Source organism: Lithobates pipiens, unplaced genomic scaffold (genome assembly GCF_037356315.1).
Source record: "Lithobates pipiens isolate NorthernLeopardFrog02 unplaced genomic scaffold, aLitPip1_a1.2 Scaffold_18, whole genome shotgun sequence".
NCBI classification, from domain to species: domain Eukaryota; kingdom Metazoa; phylum Chordata; class Amphibia; order Anura; family Ranidae; genus Lithobates; species Lithobates pipiens.
The window spans coordinates 375,561,186-375,582,741 of NW_027507758.1; the positions used below are offsets into that span (position 1 = coordinate 375,561,186).

A 21,556-nucleotide genomic window follows, 5' to 3' on the forward strand; every position below is an offset into this window, starting at 1 on the left:
TGAGGGAGGATTCAAAGTGTCCGGGTGTGCTCTCGGCTTGGAGGGACACTGCAGCTCATGGAAGTGACTGGGGGAGGACTCTTTGGAGGAGGGCCGGCAAGTGGCATCCTGAGAAGTGCCTGGTTACTGAGTTGAGAAGGACATTGACAAATTCACACTTTTCCAGTACTATAAAAGGAGACGGGAAACGTTCCAGGTACAAAGTAAAAAGTTTCCTGTTTACCCTTGGTTGCTTGTTCAAGTTTGAGTCAACGTGCTGACTGCCATGGTCTATGGCTAGAGATCTGTTCAGCCTTGAAGTACCCAGCTGTGAGTGGCTACTATCTGGGTGGAAATAGAGACTTTGCTAGACCTGCAATTCAAGGTGCCTTAGTTCTTCACCCGTGCCCTCTATTCCCTAAGAGACTGTGTTAATTGAAAGTTCTACTGCAAAATAAAACCTTTTTGAAAGGACTTTATCTGTGTCAGTGTACAAGTCCTTGGGCATCAACCCTGGGAACCCCTAGAAGTGGTGAGCAGGCCGAGAGAAGGTAACCGGTAAGCCCAATAAGTCAAGGCCTTTCGTATCAAAACCAAAACACTGCGCTATCAGGAAAAAGAAAACAAAAAAGCAGCTAACACACTAAAAATTTATATTTTAGTTCAAATAACAAAAGATAAAGTGTTGCGCTAAAATTGAAAAACCAATATGTGCAAAATATCACAATTTTATATAATACAATACAATATAAACGATCATAATCAATAATGGTTAACTAATACCTGGTAACGCCCCCCTATATAGATCATTTATAAACAAATTAATCTATACAATAAGGTGGAGTTCACATCTGATCTCTCTTTGGGCCTAAACCGGAAGTGACTTGTAGTGACACCGGGAGGGGGAATTCCAATTATGGGTCTTATTTTGCTATAAAAGTGAGTACTGCAGCAGTGGAGGCACACCCCAGACGATGCCTAAGGAGACGAAACGTGTCAGGAGGACTCCACTGCTGCCATTTTTTATGTGAGAAGCGCTTAAATAACTGCATAAATGTAAGTCTGATAACTTTTTAATAAATTAATTTGTTTTACGGAATTACGCTATTTGGCCCCATTCTTTTGTCCTGCATGGTTCTTTTCGGGGAGCGTGACCTGTTATTGGTTTCGTGCTTAACTTGGCTTGAGAAGTGATTTTCAGTGTTGAGTTTCAAGTTTCAATGTTCTCCGGTCGGAGCGCCCCTCAGTTGTATGACATCAAAGCGCAATTGATCCTTGGAGCATATGTTCGCTTGGGTCAATAGGAGTTGGTAAGCCTACATCTGTTTAGGGTGGCAGTGTCGGCACCAGGGTGTTTGTATTCCTATGGATTGGAGGACATTTTGATCTCTCTATCTGCACTAAGGGGGATTGCATCTGGCTTTCCACAAAAGGACTTTTTCTTCACATATATGTTCATATTGAAATTGTATAAATTACGTTTCTTTTTTTGTTGTTAATAAATGTCAGAATTTATATTGGGCAAAACACGTCACACTTGTGATATTTTGCACATATTGGTTTTTCAATTTTAGCGCAACACTTTTTCTTATACATTAAGTCAAGGCCGCCCTGCAACGGGTTATGGCCGCTACATGTACAGAAGTTTTTTCACCTTAGGTGAAAAAACATGAGGGTTTACAACCCCTTTAACCCTCTTGGACGTGAAGTTGCCCCATAGATGCTCAATAGGGTTTAGGTCTGGAGACATGCTTGGCCAGTCCATCACATTTACCCTCAGCTTCTTTAGCAAGGCAGAAGTCATCTTGGGAAAAAAATAAATAAAAATCAAGCTTTGAGGGTTGTAGCTTGGCGACCTGAGGTCACAGAGACCCCAAATGGGGGATAGGTAGCCCAAGTCCGACCCCACAACTAGTAAAACATTTGGGGCTCCTACGACCTATGGTTCTGGAGATACGGGGCTCCTTGCACAGCCTGTCAGTAGCTACATACAGAGCGGTCAGTTTAAATACAAGCTGGCACACGGTTTGATGACCTCACATTGCCTTGCCTCACTTCTTGTCAGAGGCACTGAGCTCAATGGACAGCTTGAAGTCTTGGAGCAACGGTAAAGTACCATTAGCCCCAGGATAGCTCTCACTACAGTGTCATAGAAGGGGCATGTGTATAAAAGACAAATGCTCCCTTCCAGCCCAAGGGTATAAGATTTACACACAATCCTATGTTTTTCTCACACAGTTAAGTGGGAGAATGAGACTGCTGCTGTTGAAAAGTTACTGTCATAATCAAGCTAAAGCATATATATATAATTATGCTATATGTTATAACATAATGTATTATTTATCTATTTACTGTGAAATTACTGGTTTGAAGTTATAACTTCAAACTTCAGTAATTTGCCCGTTAAGCCACCTGTTTGAGTACAGTTTTTGAAAATATAGTAAATTACCAAAATATAATAATTATTTGTATATTACTTATGGGAATCAACCCTTGCCACCCAGGCCAATTCTGACACTTCTCTCCTACATGTAATAATCTTTTTTTTTTTTGCTGGAAAATTACTCAGAACCCCCAAACATTATATATATTGATTTAGCAGACACCCTAGGTAATAAAATGGTGGTCGTCACAACTTTTTATGTTGCACAGTATTTGCGCAGTAATTTTACAAAAGTGAATATATAAAAATAAAAAAAAAAAGACATTAAAAACAACCGAATTTTGTATAATGTGAAAGGTGATGTTACGTCAAGTAAATAGACACCTAACATGTCACACTTTAAAATTGCACACACTCGTCAAATGGCGCCAAACTTCAGTACTTAAAAATCTCCATAGGCGACACTTTACATTTTTTACAGATTACATGTTTAGAGTTACAGAGGAGGTCTAGTGCTAGAATTATTTGTCTCGTTCTAATGATTGTGGCGTATGTAAATTGTGCGTATCTGGCTCTGATACCAGCCAGTGCCTCACCAGCCACTGACCTCACCACATGTCCCTGTTGGAATACTGCCCTGTGCCCCATTTGCAAAGGGAGGGGATCATGCCCTGCTTCAGTATGTTACAGTACATGTTGTCATTTATAGTTCCCTCAATGAACTGTAGTTCCCCAGTGCACTCATGCAGCAGCAGACCATGACACTCCCACCACCATGCTTGACTGTAGGCAAGACACACTTGTCTTTGTACTCCTCACCTGGTTGCCACCACACACGCTTGACACCATCTGAACAAAATAAGTTTTTCTTATTCTCATCAGACCACAGGACATGGTTCCAGTAATCCATGTCCTTAGTCTGCTTGTCTTCAGCAAACTATTTGGAGGCTTTCTTGTGCATGATCTTTAGAAGAGGCTGCCTACTGGGATGACAGCCATGCAGACCTATTTGATGCAATGTGCGGACGTATGGTCTGAGCACTGGCAGGCTGACCAGCACTCATACATCTATTTCCCAAAGACAACCTGTGGATATGACGCTGAGCACATGCACTCAACTACTTTGGTCGACCATGGCGAGGCCTGTTCTCAGTGGAACCTGTCCTGTTAAACTACTGTATGGTCTTGGCCACCATGCTGCAGCTCAGTTCCAGGGTCTTGGCAAACCTTTTATGGCCTAGCAGGGGTGGCCCATCCATTAGGGGTGACCGGGTGCCGCCCTCTCTCTCCTCGCCACCCCTCTATATGGTAATAGATTCATGCATGGCATGAATCTATCCATTGCCGCTGCAGCCACCCCTTTTTCATGCATCCGGCCCCTTTCAGGTCACCGGTCGCATGAATTAAAGCTGCCAGTTTTTAAGCAGGCTTCAAAACAGAGTGGGATCTGGTCGCAGAGTGCGGTCCAATCCCACCCAGGTATTTTACAACTGCAAATGAATATTCGCTGTTGCCACACTGATTCTCCTCCCGGGCCAATCGGGTAGCAGGTTCGATACCCGGCTGAAAGAACAGGCACTCCTACTGGATGCCTAGGAGGAGCGGAGGAGACGGCGGAAGTGAGAAGAGCCGATGCATGGATGCCCGGTCCCCGCTGCTGCGCCTTGGATGCCTGATCCCCACCGTTCCTCGAAACGAGTTCTTTGCCATGAGGTGCCATGTTGAATTTCCAGTGACCAGTATGAGAGCGTGAGAGTGATAACAAAAATTTTTAGCACACCTGCTCCACATTCACACCTGAGACCTTGTAACACTAATGAGTCACATGACACCAGGGAGGGAAAATGGCTAATTGGGCCCAATTTGGACATTTTCACTTAGGGGTGTACTCGTTGTTGCCAGTGGTTTAGACATTATTGGCTGTGTGTTTAGTTATTTTGAGGGGGCAGCCAATTTACACTGTTATACAAGCTGTACACTCACTACTTTACATTGTAGCAAATTTATTTCAGCGTTGTCACATGAAAAAGATATAATAAAATATTTACAATAATGTGAGGGGTGTACTCACTTTTGTGAGATACTGTACATTGTACATTCACATCAGTTCCTGCCCTCAAGGATATTACAATCCAAGGTCTCCAACTCACACAAATACTAGAGCCAATTTAGACAGGATCCAATTAACCTACCACCACGTCTTTGGAGCGTGGGAGGAAAACAACGTATCCAGAGGCAACCCATGCACAGGCACAGGGAGAACACGTAAACGCCATGCAGGTAGTGTTGTGGCTCGGATTCAAACTAATGACCCTTTCGCTGCTAGGCGAAAGTGCTAACCACTACACCACTGTGTTGCCCACAATGGATGAAATATGCCACTGTGGTGGCATTGCCTGACTCCAATCGTATCAGTGTGCCTTTAGAAGGGGGTCCAGCGTTAGCACAGTCCGACTGCTGTGAGCACCAAGATTCTGATGCAGAGTTTGGTTTTCTCTCTTGAGCATGTTCCCTGAACTGTCAAGGCTTGGAAGACTAATCCCCAGCCTGATAGATTTGCATTTGTTGTAAGAATTTTCCAATTGTAGGGAAGGAAATATTTTCCCACTGTTAGAGCTGAAGTGGTGACCCACCAGGACAACGTTTTTGTTTGGCTGGATAGAAGCATGAGTAAGTCCAGGTCCAGGCATGAGTAAGTCCAGGGAAAGAACCTGCTTCTTCCATGCTGACAGAATGTTTAGTTGGAGAGTTCTTGAGTGGAAATGGGGGAAAGGTAGTGCCTCAAAAAGGAGGCAACTATTAGACCCAGAACTTCCTTTTCTGCTTGGGATCCAGGATCAGACCCTGGCCTTCTAGGCATGGGGGGCTGGAGAGAAGATTTGTTGAAATCGATTTCCCATTTAAAGGCTGGAAGCTGCAAAACTGACTGTTCTTGGACAGTTTTTGGTAGATTTGAAAGAACAAAGCATTGAGGTGGTAGAGTTTTGAGCTCTATGTTTTGCCCGGCAGAGGCAGGCGATCTGCTCCTGTGGAGGGTGGTTTTTGAACCTTCCTACGAGTTAGTAAAACCTTCCCACCTTTGACCTCTCTGATGAATTAGTCCATTGCCCCACCACTAGTCTTTCTTGGAAGGGCATATATGTGAGGTGCTGTTTACAGGCAGCCTCTGCTATGCAAGCCTTTAGCCATAAAATTCTGCCCATCTGTATGGAGATAAGAGCCTTTCTGGATATTTGTCTCATGACATCTTCCAGAGCTTACTGTAAAAATCCTTTTCTTGAAGCACATCACGGGACACAGAGCCATAGTAGTTACTATGTGGGTTATAGGGCACCTTCAGGTGATGGACACTGGCACACCCTAAGACAGGAAGTTCACTCCCTATATAACCCCTCCCACTACTGGGAGTACCTCAGTTTTGTAGCAAAGCAATATACGTGTATTAGAAGTGGGGAGGGACCTCTGTGTCTCGTGATGTACTCCAAGAAAAGGACTTTACAGGTAAGCGGTTATAAAAAATCCTATTTTCTTTATCGTACATCACAGGACAAAGAGCCATAGTAGTTACTATATGGGATTTGAGCCATGGAAGCTTGGTGATGCACTGCCCACGAAGCACTAGCAGAGTGCGCTTTTCATTTGAGAGGGTGGAATTTTCCTCTTCAAACCATAAGCTTGAACAATTACTTGCCTTTAGAAATAGTAGATTTCGATGCTGCCTGTCCCCTTTTTGGACCTTCAGGCAACACAAACAAAACATAAATTTTACAAATCTGAGCAGTCGCCTTCAAGTAGACTTTGACTGCTCTCCAGAGAATGTAGTGACTTCTCTTCCGTAGAACAGGGTTCTGTAAAAAATGAAGGTAGAACAATATCATGGTTTAAATGAAAGCCTGACACTACCTTTGGTAGAAAGTTGGGATGAGGATGCAATACCACCTTATCCTTGTGAATAATTAAATATAGCTCTTTACAAGAACGAGCAGCCAACTCTGATACCTTTCTTGCAGAAGATATGGCTACCAGAAAAATTTGTTTCCTTGTCAAAAGGACCAAGGGAATATGACGTATCGTCTCAAAAAGCTGTTTCTGCAATGCCAACAGAACTAAATTCAAGTTCCAAGGGTTCAGGGGTGACCTAACCAGAGGATTAAGCCACATTACCCCTGAATAAAGCCACGAACCAGAGAATGCAAAGCAAGTAGTCGTTGAAATAATACCGACAAGGCCAAAACCTGGCCTTTGATAGTACTCAAGGCCAGCTTTATTTCTAACCCCATCTGCAGAAAGTCAAGGATTCTAACTATGACATACTTCCTGGGGTGCTAAGCCCTGGATTCATACCAGGAGACATATGTCTTCCAGACGCTATAATATATGATTCTGGAGGCCGGATTCCTTGCATTAATCAAAGTAGATACCACTGAACCTGATAGCCCACGCTTCTTCAGAATGTGAGTCTCAATAGCCAAACCATTAAATTTAGCGTTTGTAAGGTAGGATGGAATACCAGGCCTGGTGAGAGAAGGTCTGGAAGTGGTGGTATCCTTATGATCTCTGCATACCAGGATCTTCTGGGCCACGCTGAGGCCACAAGAATCACCGACTTCCCTTACCTGCTTGATCCTGCGAAGAAGTCGTGGAAGCAGCAAAATAGGAGGGAATGCATAAATCAGTGAAAACTGATTCCATGGAAACACCAAGGCATTTGTTCTGCGTGCTAGCGGATCCCTTATTCTTGACACAAAGTTGTCGATCTTTTTGTTGAACCTGGACGCAAACAACCGATAGGATACTGTTTTGCAGTAGCCTCAAATGAAACTGAGCATAAGGAACGGCCTCGAATGAAGCCACCATCTTTCCCAATAACCTCATGCAAAGTCGAATAGAATGATTCTTCTTTGCCTTGACTACCTGAATCAGTTCTTTTATGGTACCGTTTTTCACCTGGGGCAAGAATACCCTTTTCTGGGATGTATCTATGATCAGACCCAAGTATTCTAATCCCCCTGATGGTTTTAAGGAAGATTTCTCTAGGTTGAGAACCCAACCTAGGAATTCCAGGTAGCTGACTGTGATGATCATACTTTGGTCTAAGTGGGCTACCGACTGGTCTATCAAGAGCAGATCATCTAGGTAAGCTATAATCGTTATACCTTGGTCCCTTAATCTGGCTAGTGGAGGGGCCAGGACCTTTGTAAACGCTCAAGGTGCAGTTGCTAGACCGAAAGGCAGAGCTACAAACTGAAAATGAAGATTTCTACCTGGAAACTTAGATATTTCCGGTGAGCGGGAAAAATAGGCACATGGAGGTATGCATCCTTGATGACACTGAAAGTTCTCCACCTTGTAGAATGGAGACTACTGATCCGATTGACTCCATGAGAAAAGATATTCAGAAACCAGTTTAGATCTTTGAGATCTAGAATGGGTCTGACATCTCCATTTGGTTTTGGTACCGTAAAAAGGGTTTGAATAAAACCCCAAGCCCTGCTCTTCCATGGAGGACCACTGAGATCACCTTTTGTGACAAAAGATGGTCTAATGTTTGAAAGAGAGATTTCTTTTTCTCTGGATCCCTGGGAACGTTTGATCTGAGAAAACGAGGAGGCAGAAACTTTCGGAACTCTAGTTTGTACTCTAGAGTTATTGAGGAAGTCACTTATCTGTCCCGACACTCTTCCTGCCAGATCCTTGAGAACTGTAGAAGCCTTCCCCCCACTCGAGCGAGCGGGGGCACCCCTTCATAAGGAGGCTTTAGTATTTTGACTTGTAGGTTTCCTCCTCCAGGGCTTCTTTTGTCCCTGGGGTTAACCCGGAGATTTACCTCTTGAGCTTGATGGCGGAGGCTGTCATGACTGCCTGGAGGCAGATGCCCTTGGCACTGGAGAAGGAGCTCATTTAAATGAAATACGTTTACGTTTTCCTCTTCCTAACTGGCAAAAGGGTACTTTTTCCACTAGAATTTTGTATTTATCCAAATCATCCCCAAACAGCCGTTCACTGTGAAAAGCAAAACTAGCCAGGAGCTTTTTGCATGGCGCTTGGGCTGACCAATTTTTTAACCATAAGATTCTACACGCATATGCACCAACTCAAGCGTAAGGCGTGAGGCCTGGAGAATAGAATCTCTCATAGCATCCATTGCAAAACACAAGGCACCTGGTAGCTCGGCTAAACCCTGGGCCTGCTGATCAAGAATAACCTTGAACACCTGTTTAAATTGGTCTCTCAAGGATTGACATACACCAATTGCTGCCAGCGCAGACTGAGTCACTGAACCTGCCAGAGCAAAAGTGCTTTTTAATAAGAATTCCAACTTCTTATCCATTGGATCCCTAAGCATTTGAGCATTGTCTACTAGACAAGTGAAACTTTTATCCACAGAAGATATAGCGGCGTCAGTTGCTGGTATCTCCCATTTCTTAGTGAATTTTTCCTCCATAGTATAAAGTGTTGAAAAATGTTTAGGAGGAAAAAATGCTTATCTGAGTGATCCCACTCAGAATACATAAGCTTTTCCAGCAATGAATGGACAAGAAAGGCATGCACAGCTTGAGGAGGCTTTAGCGAATCCAAACAAGAAGTGGGCTTATCAACCGACTCATTTAGGGGTAGCATAAATGAGGAATGGACCATTTTGGTAAGAGATTGCACCATAAATTTTTCAGATTGTGAAGCTGATCCTTCTGCATTTGACCACTCAGAAGAGGAGTCATCAGCCTCTTCACGGTCCCGTGAGAGAAAATCATCTTCTCCTGCCCCCAGTTCCTCAGATTGAGGGTCCTGGGTAATGGAAAGGGACTTGTCACATTTTGTCCCACACTGGGATGCGATTAAAGCCGCTAACCTTTCTTCCAATCCTATCATGGCTGAGGAAAAAACCTCTTCAGTAATATAGACGGGGCTGCAGTGTTGGAAACCATTTCAACATTTGACAGCCCTGATGGCTCTCTCTGACCAGCCATCTCAAATCTCTCAGTGGAGGATGCCATAGTAGAGATGAGTTTAGGCTTTTTCGAGTTTGAGGGAGTCCCTTTTGAGCCCTTTTTTGGGGTGATTCTACCACCCCTTCTGACCATAGCTCGATGCACAAATGCAGAGGTACTACCAGAAGAAATTGCAACTATTGCTTGAGCAAATATTCCAGCAACTGCTGCTGCTATTAGTGCTCAGCCTGGTGCTTTAGTAAATGTACCAAGGGAATGTTTGTGTCACCACTTACATGCCCCCTTTTTGCTCGTGTCCCTCTGACAGCTGCAGTCAGTAAAATGGAGCTTTTTAAGTGTACACCCACGCTGGACGTTGCTGCATTCCAACACCACACTAAGCCACGCCCCTCCATATTCCCACCACGCCCCCTCCTCTTTTCAAAAAGAGGGTTTAACCGCGTGAGCGCGGGCCTCCGAACTGACGGTATTGGCGTGTGGTTGAGGAAGAGAGCTGTGACAAAACCACCGTGCAGAGAAGCGGTGGAGAACGGAGTGGCATTGGCCGATCATTCTGGGCTTCCCCCTACTTTCCTGTGTGAGAGGGGGAGAGCTTCTGTCCAGGTGGGGGTGTTTTTGGAAAAAAATTCCCCCTCAACATCTTACTGGAGGCCTGGGACTGCCAGCCGAAGAGAGAGATCTGCAGCTTCAGCTGACACACTGATCTGAGGAAAGCAAGACAAGGTACGTGCTCTATACAGCCCCCAGTGGTGACTTTTAGGCATGACAACATTTACTTTTAAAGGAGATAATTCATTAGAAAATTAAAATTCCTTAGAAATCTCCACGTACTTTTCCCGCCGCAGCGATTCTGTGGTAAAACCAACAGACCCAATCGTCCCCACTCGTGGTGGGCTCCGTTAAAAAACCTTCAGGAACCAGGGCCCCTTTTTATCGGGGATCCGCACTCCTGGACCCGTAAAGCACCACACCAGGAAAACTTTATGGCTGAAAAAAAACAAAGCACTGGACCCCGGGGTCCAGCTCTCTAAAAAGAAGCGCTACGGACTAAACTTTGTTTCTTCTGCCACAAGGCCCAGGTACCATTCAATTCAGCCTAAAAAGACACTTAGAATGGATCCGGTTGCATAGCCTGCCGCAGCAAGGAATATTCCATTGGAGCTCAGCATAGCACATCTTTACTTGTGACCAACACCTAAAACACTGGCGAACAAACTGAGGTACTCCTAGTAGTGGGAGGGGCTATATAGGGAGTGAAATTCCTGTCTTAGGGTGTGCCAGTGTCCATCAACTGAAGGTGGCCTATAACCCATATAGTAACTACTATGGCTCTGTGTCCCGTGATGTACGATAAAGAAAAAAGGGTCATGTTAATTATTTATTGTCCTAGCCCAGTTAACTGCAGTTTGACCTACAGAAATAGAAGAAAAAGCAAGTTGCAGAGCTGAGCCTGTCAGGTTAAAGACAGCTTTTAAAAGCATCTCAAAAATTCTATCAGCAGAAACTATGAAAGAAGAAACATCTTCTATAGGCACAGTGAAATGTTTGTATAGGCAAGGTCAACCACAGGAATACTCCACTTTTTTGTAAACTCTTTTTCCACTGGATAGGGCTCAGCAAAGATTTTTGGGGAGTGCAAATCCTTTCAGTAGTGACCAAATAAACATATACTGCACATGGTATCTATTCATAAAGAGGGAATGTTTTGCAAGCTCCTGTAGGTCTCTTTTTGCCCAAAGGGGCATGGCGAGACAGAGGAGATTCAACTTTCACAATGCTACCTTTTGACAGACACAGGCAATGAGCTTTTCCATGTTGGCAAAGCGTACAAAGAAGGGTGACCGCATCCCAAACTTCAGAGAACAGGGAGATTTATTTCATAAAGTCCATACAGGACATAACGATACACAAGGACAGCAGCATGGTTGATGCGTTTCATGAAAAGATTAGTTAAATAGGTTATAATTAAGCTAATTATTATTTTTTCTTAATGTGATTGTAGCCGTATTAGTATCACGGGCAGTACTCAATTTTCTCTATTTTTTTTTCTTGAAACACGTCAACCATGCTGCTGTTCTTATGTATCGTGATGTCTTTTATGGATTATGAAATGAAGCTCCCTGTTCTCTGAAGTCTGGAGTGCGGTCACTCTTCCTTGTACACTTTGCGGACTGGACCGGCACCTGTCTTTCAGAGAGGGGGATACTACACCTGCTGTCCAGAAGGGGACTATACGGGGGCATTGCCAGTATATGTGCAGGAGGGTGCCCTTATGCTCCACACAGCGCCAGCACTGGTCTGTTGTAGAAGGGTAAATAGCGTGTAGGACATCCGGGGTCATGTACCAGAAGAATAAAATTTTGTATGCATTCTCCCGGTAGAGCGTACACATGGAGCTCTTGGATGCCTCCCTGTTCTCTGAAGTCTGGAGTGCGGTCACTCTTCCTTGTACACTTTGCAGACTGGACCGGCACCTGTCTTTCAGAGAGGGGGATACTACACCTGGAGCGTTGTTGCTTTCCATTACAGCTTTTCCATGTTAGCAAGTATATTGCATTAAACTTTCCCTTCAATATGGAAACAATGTCAATGTTGGGGAGAGAAATCTTCTGCAGCTTCCTCCAGAACTGCCTTAACATCCTCTCCATTCCCTTCTGTGTCTGATTCCTCTAGGACCAACATATTTGGATCCCACTCTGGATGAGAAACAGGAGTAAGAGAAAGGTGGGGTGTTTCTGTGCCCTAGACAAAGATGGCTGTATTAAGGTTGTGATCTGTCCATGAAATTATGAGATACAGTAGATAAAGAAAATGTAGCTTTTTTTCAAGTAGGCCACTTATTCCGTGCCTGAAATAGAACTAGAATCAGATGCAGAGTGTGGTGTGATGGATCATCATTATGTAGTTGTGTTGTGCAAGCTTTCAGCAGCCTGTTGTTTTGAATTGGCCCCTTTTCACCTGATCTCCGCCATAGCTACAAGTGAGGATGTTTCCCTGTGGGCTAATTACAGAGTTGAGAGTGAGAGATAAGGTAAGCATGTCTGGAAGTATATAACTCAGATGTAGAATGGTACATTAAACAGCAAGGGCTCTAGACAGAAGTGACCTTAAAGTGTGCGATCGATGGTGAGATGTAACACCTGAGACTGAGCTCTGATTAGTTGAATTTTAGCACCAAGTTTGAAAAGTTTGCACTGTGGAATGAATAGTTTTTTATAGTAACGATCAAAGATACAGGTGACCCTGTCTTTACTGTCCACTACACTGGGCTGTATATAAAGTCCAGGCTTCACCCATCACTGTGGGCAAACCCCCAAAGGGGTCTTCAGGGACTGGGTTCTATAGTGACAGACCATAGCTCTGGATCTGTAGAACACCCTGCGGAAAATGCAATGCATTGCACCCAGCACCGAGGTGAGTGCTAAACACAGGATCCTGTGCCCAAAGCCATTTTAAATGCTGTATCCAAAGCATGGGGCCCCATTCGCAAGGTTATCTGGATACACCACTTCTGTTCCTGTTCGCAAGGTTATCTGGACACAACGCTTCTGTGTAGGCATTAGAACAAAGTGAGGGTTGACTGAAGAATTCCAGGAAAGTAAAGAAAACAAACAAAACAAGTGAAGCAGATTTCTCAACAAAGAGAAGAGGTCCATCACCTTCAGACACTAGTAAAAAAACAACAACTGAAGACTGATGGAGTGTTGTAGGGTTATAGGAGAGAGGCCACAGGGGGCATGTCCTCAAAAGCTTGCCAGTTCCCAATCACCTGAAGGCACAAGCCTATAACCATAGTGAATGAAGAAGTTCCTGTACTGTATATTAATTTGTTCTATTTTTATTTTATAGGCAATTTGTTTTCAGTAAATATACAGCTTTGGGAGTTTAACATGGATAAAACATCTGGGCGAAAAAAAGGTTAAAGAATAATTTCAACAAATTTTTATTTTTCTTATTTTTTGGATAGAGTGGAAAGTGTTAGAAGTGATGGGAAGTCTTTTCAACAGGACAAAGAAAGAAATAATAACCTCTCTATTCTCTAAGGTAAAGCAAAAAAAGTAGATTAAAGTAGATGGCTCAAGTGTTGGGACAGCTTGCAAAACTTCAGCCAAACTTACATTTTCATGGGCAGTTCCTTTTTTTTATTTAGCTGCACTTTTCTTTATTTTCAAAATACTTTACAATGAACTAAAAATGCTAACTTCCTTAATTTCCTCATAAGTAAAAAGAACTCACCTATCAAAAGACCAGCTTGTCTGCATGCCATTGCAATGGCAAAGACCGGAATACGTTCTTTGGCGCTAGAATGGCGTGTCAGATAGCCAAAGATTGAAGCCCCAGCTCCCCCACCAATACCTAAAAAGAAGGAAAATAAGATTATACTTTCAAACTACTTTGGGGTTTGTTTACAAGTTACAAGAGCTTCGTGAATGCGATAAAGCTCTGCTGTTTTCCATCATCTAACCATGTGCAAGCAAAAATGCTGTGTTTTTTTGTTTTTTCCTTGCACCTGATTAGGGATTCTTTACAAAGTGACACCACCACATTCACTAAGCTCTGCGAAAAATCAACTCCTGTGTGTAAATACCAAAAACATGTTTTCTTTAAATCGTACATCACGGGACACAGAGCCATAGTAATTTGCCTCCATATATAACCCACTACTGGGAGTATCTCATTTTATTTGCCAGTGTCTAAGGCAGTGGTCTCAAACTGGCGGCCCTCCAGCTGTTGCGGGAACTACAAGTCTCATTAATCCTCTGCCTATGGGAGTCATGCTTGTAACTGTCAGGTTTGCAATGCCTGATGGGAATTGTAGTTCTGTAACAGCTGGAGGGCCACCAGTTTGAGACCTACCTCTGGTCTAAGGTGTTGGTCACGAGTAAAGATGTGCTGTGCTGAGCTCTACTGGAGTAATACTTGCTGGGGCTAGCTATGCAGCCGCATCTATTTAAAAAGTGTCTTTTAGGCCAAATTGAATGGTACCCGGGCCTCATATCTGAAGAAACAGGGTTTTACCTGTAACGCTTTTCTTTTTAGAGAGCTGGACCCCGGGATCCAGTACTTTTGGTATTAAGGCCATAAAGTTTTACTGGTGAGGGGCTTTTTACAGGTCCGGGATTGTGGGTTCAACGAGGGTCCCCAGTTCCTGAAGGCTTGTCAACGGAACCCACTGTGAAGGGTGAAGATTGGTTCTGTTGGTTTTACCACAGAAAACCCTAAGGCGGGAAAGCTAAGTGGAGTTTTTCTAAGGAATTTTTAAATTTTCTTATGAAATGTCTCCTTTAAAGTAAATGTTGTCATGCCCAAGTGTCACCACTGGGGGCTGTATGGAGCATGTACCTTCTCATGCTTTGCTCAGAGTCAAGCTGTGTCACAGAAGCTGCAGACTTTTTTCCTCTGGCTAGCAGGCAGTCCTCCAGTAAGTTTGGGGGGGTTTTGCTTCCTCCAGACACCCCCACCTGAGCTGAACTCTTCCCCTCGCTGTTTTCTTTCACCGCCCCTACAAATCGGCGGCTTCCAGGTCTACTCCCCGCCATCCCTCCCTCACTTAGCCGATCCTGTCAGATCGGAGGCCTGTGCTTGCGCGGGAAAACTTTTTTTGAAAAAGAAAGGAGGGGTGCCATGTGACGGTGGGGGTGGGGCTTAGTGCAGCATTGGCATCCTCCAGCGTGGGAGTATTTAAAAAAAAAAGAAAAGAAAAACTCCATTTATGCTGGCTGCAAAATTGTCTGAGAGACATAAGAGCAAAGAAGAGCATGAAAGAGGTTTTGGTGATACAGGCATTTCCTATTTGCATCAGGCTGAGCATTAATAGCAGCGGCGGAGGCTGGACTACTGCTCAAGCAGTGGATGCGATTTCTTCTGGTAGTACCTCTGTTTTTTGCATCTGGCTATGGTCAGAAGGGGGGGGTTGAAACAACCCAAAAAAAAAAAAGGAGCTAAAAGGGTCTCTCTCAAGCTCTGAAAAGCCTACTCATCTCTACAAATGACAGAGTGAGCATCAGGGCCATGAAATGTCTGCAACTGTTTTTAACACTGCAGCCCCTGTTTATTTTAGTTGCCATTGATCTGGGACATCCCACATAGTAATTACTATGGCGCTGTGTCCTGTGATGTACGATTAAAGAAAATAGGATTTTTTATAACAGCTTACGTGTAAAATCCTTTTCTTTTGAAGTACCTCACGGGACACAGAGGTCCTGTCCTTCTTTCTAGTATACACATGTATTACTTTGCTACAAAACTGAGATACTCCCAGTAGTAGGGGGGGGGGGGTTATATAGGGAGGCAACTTCCTGTTTAGGGTGTGCCAGTGTCCAGCACCTGAAGGTGGACTATAACCCACATAGTAATTACTATGGCTCTGTGTCCCGTGATGTACTTCAAAAGAAAAGTATTTTACAGGTAAGCTGTTATAAAAATCCTATTTAAAGAAAGAAAAAAAAAAAAGGGAAGATTTGCTATGCTATGGAGAGAATTTTGAAATGTTAATGCAGTTCTTAAAAAATATAACCTCACTCTGGAAGTCCTCTTGAAAAATAACTAACTATCTATGTAAAAAAACACTGCGCTATTCTCAAAGTTCTTATTTAAGTGAAAAATGTTATGTGCTTCAATCCTTTCTATAAATGATTATGTGTCACAAAATGATATATGTAAAATAAATAGGAGTAATGGAAATTGTTCTAAACATAAATGTGATTGCTAAAAAAAAAAAAAAACTAAAAAAAAAAAAGCGAACAGCACTTTCACCTGTTTGCATACAGCTATACCCAATTTAATATTGTTTACATATCATGGAAAACACAAATGTGTCAAAAAGTCTAGTGATCAGAAAAAAGTTCTAAAAGTAGTGTTCCTTCATTATTTAAATCTGGTTTTAAAATCTACAAAGTGCAATCCCACCAAAACACACCACCCAACAACAAATGGAAAGCAAAGCTCACTAAATAAAAGGGACCCTTTATTACAGAATTTCAACAACACACAGAAATTATTATGGCAGTCGCCAGTTTTGCATATACACTATATTACCAAAAGTATTGGGATGCCTGCCTTTACATGCACACGAACTTTAAATGGCATCCTAGTCTTGGTCTATAGTGTTCAATAGAGTTGACCCACCCTTTCCAGCTATAACAGCTTAAACTCTTCTGGGAAGACTGTCCACAAGGTTTAGGAGTGTGTCTATGGAAATGTTTGATCAGAAGCACATTTATGAGGTCAGGCACTGATGTGAACGAGAAGGCCTGGCTCACAGTCTCCGCTGTAATTGAAACCAAAGATGTTCTATTGGGTTGAGGGCAGGACTCTGTGCAGGACAGTCAAGTTCCTTCACCCAAAACTCGCTCATCCATGTCTTTATTGACTTTGATTTGTGCAGAAGAGTTGAAGCTGTTATACAGCAGCAAAGGGTGGGCTAATTCAATATTGAACCCTACAGACTAAGACTGGGATGCCAGTTCATGTGTATGTAAAGACTGTACACGGACAGTAGATATGAATAAAAATTGCCTGAGTTAGTGTAGTTTGTACAGTTTTCTACTATAATGCCGCGTACACACGATCGAATTGTCCGGCGGACCTGCTCCAGCAAACAATCCCCCAGACTTTATAACGAACGGACTTGGCCACACACGGACACTCCAAAAGTCTGGCGATTTCTAACGCGATGACGTACAGCACGTACGACGGGACTAGAAAAAGGAAATTCAATAGCCAGTAGCCAATAGCTTCCTTCTCATACTTGCTTCAGAGCATGCGTCATTCTTAGTCCGCTGGACTAGCACACTAACGAATGGATTGTCCGCTGAAAGCCAAGTCCGGCAGACAAATTTTGAGCCAAAACTACTTTCTAAGTCCACCAGACTTTTACGATGAAAAAGCCCACACACGATCGAATTGTCCGGAGTACTGTGGTCCGGCGGACAATTTGATCGTGTGTACGCGGCATAATCAAAAATACATATGACCATTCTGTTCTATTCTATTATATAGAAAGTGTGAGTATTAAAATAAAAATCAGAAAGGATTCATCCCTGCAGACCCATTTGATATTAGTGGTCTGTTAAAGGGAATACAAGCAATCCTCGGGTTACAAACAAGACAGGTTTAATAGATTTGCTCTTGAGTTGAATTTGTATGCAAGTTGGTACATTTTATTAAGTGCAACTCCAGCCAAAAAAAATATATTTTTTACGTTTTTTGGATAGCATGGGGAAGGGTTAACACCCATGTAATGTTTGTTTTGCCGCCTATGCCCCTGTTCAGAAGATTTCACCTCACTTTCTTTGCCTGCAATTGGATTTCGAAAATGTTGGGTTGTCGAGGAAACAAGGATTGGTACTAAAGCTTTAGTGGAGACACCTTTTTCCCCACGATAACTCTTACAGGAGTGAATTTCCCTTCCTAGTGGTAGATTTCCTCTCACTTCCTGTTTCACTCCGTTTGTAAGTATTAGTCATAGGTAAGTCGGATGTTTGTAACTCGGGGACTGCCTGTATAGAAAATGCCACTTTATGAGAATGCAAGTTACCTGGCTGCCTCCGAGCCACCAATTAGATACAGTAAATTCTAAATAACTACGTGGAAAAAGTAACAGCATGACAGCCAGGCAGGTAGACTTTTATTAATAAGTTGGGATAGCAATAGAAGCCTCTATATTCCCTAGTATATATATCCTTTATGTTAGGGGTCAGCAACCTACGTCCTGCGGGCCGCACCCGGCCCACCCCTGCTAAATGTCTGGCCACTCAGTTTGAAGGGGTTGTACCAGGGTGATGCCTGCAGCTGTACATATCACCCCAGTACCATTTTTTAGAGCTGACAGTTGGCTTTCTTGGGACAACAATCGATGCTACCAAGAAGCCAGTCTTGGTTGTTATCCCAAGCAGTGATTGGCTGCCTTCCGTGGCTCATTTGGGCTCTCCCGTCCCACCGGGAGGCCCGAGCGACCAGCCAGCATGTCCACCAGCTGGCCGGAAACCCAAACAAAGCCAGAATCGGCCTTGATCAGGTCTCAGATCTAGTAACCCAGAAGCGATGTCATGAAATCACTTCTGGTTTACAGAAGACTTAAAAGGTGCCAAATTTTAAAAAGTGGCAGTATTCAAAACAGCCAAACTTGATGATGAAGTTAAGCGCCCCATCCCTCTGTGCTTACACAGCTGGGGGGCTGTGTAATATGTGGGGGGGGCTGTTTAATGTAAAGGGATCAAGAGGTACAGGGGCTGTGTAATGTAAGGGAATCCAGAGGTGCAGGGTTGTGTAATGTAAAGGGGTCCAGAGGTGCGGGGGCCGCGTAATGTAAAGGGGGCCAGAGGTGCGGGGGCCGTGTAATATAAAGGGGGCCAGAGGTGCGGGGGCCGTGTAATGTAAAGGGGGCCAGAGGTGCGGGGGCTGTGTAATGTAAAGGGGGCTGTGTAATGTTATCTTCATTTATTAGCAGGTGAATGTGGCCCTCCATGCATTCACATACATTAAATCCGGCTCTTAAGTGGAAAAAAAGTTTGTTGACCCCTGCTTTATGTACTGGGTGAATGGGCCTGTCTGCCACAAAGTTGAACAGTGGAGACACATGCAGACAGTGAGTTAGGCATCAAAGGGCTACCTGCTAAAAACTGACATTACCTGCTACCAACCGACTAGCCAGGAGAAACCACTTGGAGATTCCAACAAAGTACATGAAATTACCTATTAAAATAAAACAAATGAGGAACAATTGTGTATGGTAACACATAACAGACACAGAAAATAGGAATAGTTTATTACACAGGATAACATTTCACCAATTGATAGAGCACAAAAAAGAAATAATAAAACAAGTGTACTTTTGATACACACTAGCTTTTTCAATATACAGTGCCTTGAAAAAAAATATTCATACCCATTGAAAGTTTACACATTTTGTCATGTTATAACCAAAAACGTAAATGTATTTTATTGGGATTTTATGTGATAGGCCAACACAAAGTGGCACATAATTGTGAAGTGGGAGGAAAATGAGAAAAGTTTTTTTACAAATAAATAAATGAAAATTGTGGCGTGCATTTGCATTCAGCTCCTCTGAGTCAATACTTTGTAGAACCACATTTTGCTGCAATTACAGCTGCAAGTCTTTGCGGTTATGTCTCTACCAGCTTTGCAGATCTATAGAGTAACATTTTTGCCCATTCTTTGCAAAATAGCTCAAGCTCTGTCAGATTGGATGGAGAACGTCTGAACAGTAATTTTTAAGTCTTGCCTCAGAGTCTCTATTGGATTTTGGTCTGGATGTTGACTGGGCCATACCAACACATGAATATGCTTTTATCTAAACCATGCCATTGTAGCTCTGCCTGTATGTTGAGGGTCGTTGTCCTGCTGGAAGGTGACCCTCCGTCCCAGTTTCAAGTCTTTTGCAGACTGTAAACAGCTTTTCGTCTAAGATTGCGCTGTATTTGGCTCCATCCATCTTACCATCAACTCTGACCAGCTTCCCTGTCCCTGATGAAGAAAAGTATCCCCACAACACGATGCTCCCACCGCCATGTTTCATGGCAGGGATGGTGTGTTCAGGGTTATGCACAGTGTTAATTTTCTACCACACATAGCGTTTTGCTTTTAGGCCAAAAAGTTAAATTTTGGTCTTAACTGACCAAAGCACCTTCTTCCGCGTTTGCTGTGTCCCCTCACAAGGCTAATCGCAAACTGCAAATGGGACTTATGATGGCTTTCTTTCAACCATGGCTTTCTTCCTGCCACTCTTCCATAAGGGCCAGACTTGTGTCGTACATGACTAATAGTAGTCCTGTGGATCTCTGCAGCTCCTCCAGAGTTAACATGGGCCTCTGGGCTGCTTCTTTGATGAATGCTCTCTTTGCATGGCCTGCCAGTTTAGTTGGATGGCCATGTCTTGGGGTTTGCAGTTGTGCCATACTCTATTGAACAGTGATCTGTGAGATGTTCAAAGCTTGGGATGTTTTTTTATGACCTAAACCTGCTTTAAACTGCTCCACAACTTTATCCCTGACCTGTCTGGTGTGTTCCTTGGCCTTCGTGATGCCGTTAAGTTCACCAAGGTTCTCTAACAAACCTCTGAGGGCTTCGCAGAACAGCTGTATTTATACTGAAATTAAATTACACAAAGGTGGACTCTATTTACTAACTAGGTGACTTCTGAAGGCAATTGGTTCCAATTAGGGGTATCAGAGTAAAGGGGGCTAAATACAAATGCACGCCACACTTTTCAGATGTTTATTTGTAAAAAAAAAATTGAAAGCCATTTATCATTTTTCATCCACTTCACAATTATGTGCCACTTTGTGTTGGTCTATCACATAAAATCCCAATAAAATACATTTATGTTTTTGGTTGCAACACGATAAAAAAATTATAAAATTTCTAGGGGTATGAATACTTTTTCAAGGCACTGTATTTGGATGAATCAAACAAAATCTGTGTATAATGGTTCGCCTTTTCCGTTCTGCTATTCTTTTAAAACCGAGATCATTAAAATATCTTGACAGTTTAAACTCCCTTTTTTCTAGATTACATTTTTCAGACCCTGAAATTCCTAGAGAGAGTGTTGTAGACACTCATTAGAAACCTGTCCCTCGCTTGTGCAACTTGCAACAGATTTATGTAACGGTTGGTAAGGTAGGGTGCATATGGAATCTGGTGCAGAATTAGGCTTCCCAGTGGTGGCTGGTGCTCCATCGGCCGGGGGGGAGGCAGATGGACCTGACCATGGGGACACCCCATCCCACCCCGGTCACCCCCCATCAGCTCCGCAGATACCCTGTGCAGGTCACGGCTCAGTAGACACACACAGGGAAGGTGTGAGGAGCAGAGCATAGACAAAGGAGCAGAGGGTACCTTGCTCTACTCCTTTGTCTATGGATCTGATGAACAAAGCAGGCTAGGCTATTATCGGGACTGTACAATCCCTGTACAATTTCCATTAAATTTACCAAAACCATGTTATATACTGTAAGGACATACCTAAACAATTCATTCAGTTTGTAGCCAATGGGTAGATGCTTACATTTTACAGTTGGTGGTAGAGCTAATGGAAATTGTACAATCAAACAATATAGTATATGGTCAGCTTTAGATTTGGTTTACTATATATGCGGGGATGAGCCAGAACATACCAAGGTATGCAAGCAATAGCTTCCTTTTTGACAACAGAAAACATTTCTTTAGGTCTCTTCTAACCATCATCACATTTCTCTTTGTATACACCTTTAGCCACATTGCA

General features: G+C 43.2%; 1 protein-coding gene across 5 annotated transcripts in view; it reads right to left on the reverse strand.

Moving 5' to 3' along the window:
* LOC143988284 (major facilitator superfamily domain-containing protein 8-like) overlaps positions 1-21,556 on the reverse strand; it is a 79,555-nt gene that overhangs the window by 36,842 nt on the left and 21,157 nt on the right. For all 5 annotated transcript variants that reach the window (XM_077487738.1, XM_077487736.1, XM_077487737.1 and 2 more), the window contains 2 exons: positions 18,946-19,008; positions 13,549-13,668 (listed from right to left, as the gene is read on the reverse strand). In XM_077487738.1, the coding sequence (XP_077343864.1) occupies positions 13,549-13,668; positions 18,946-19,008 (183 nt within the window). The remainder of the gene's footprint in view (positions 1-13,548; positions 13,669-18,945; positions 19,009-21,556) is intronic.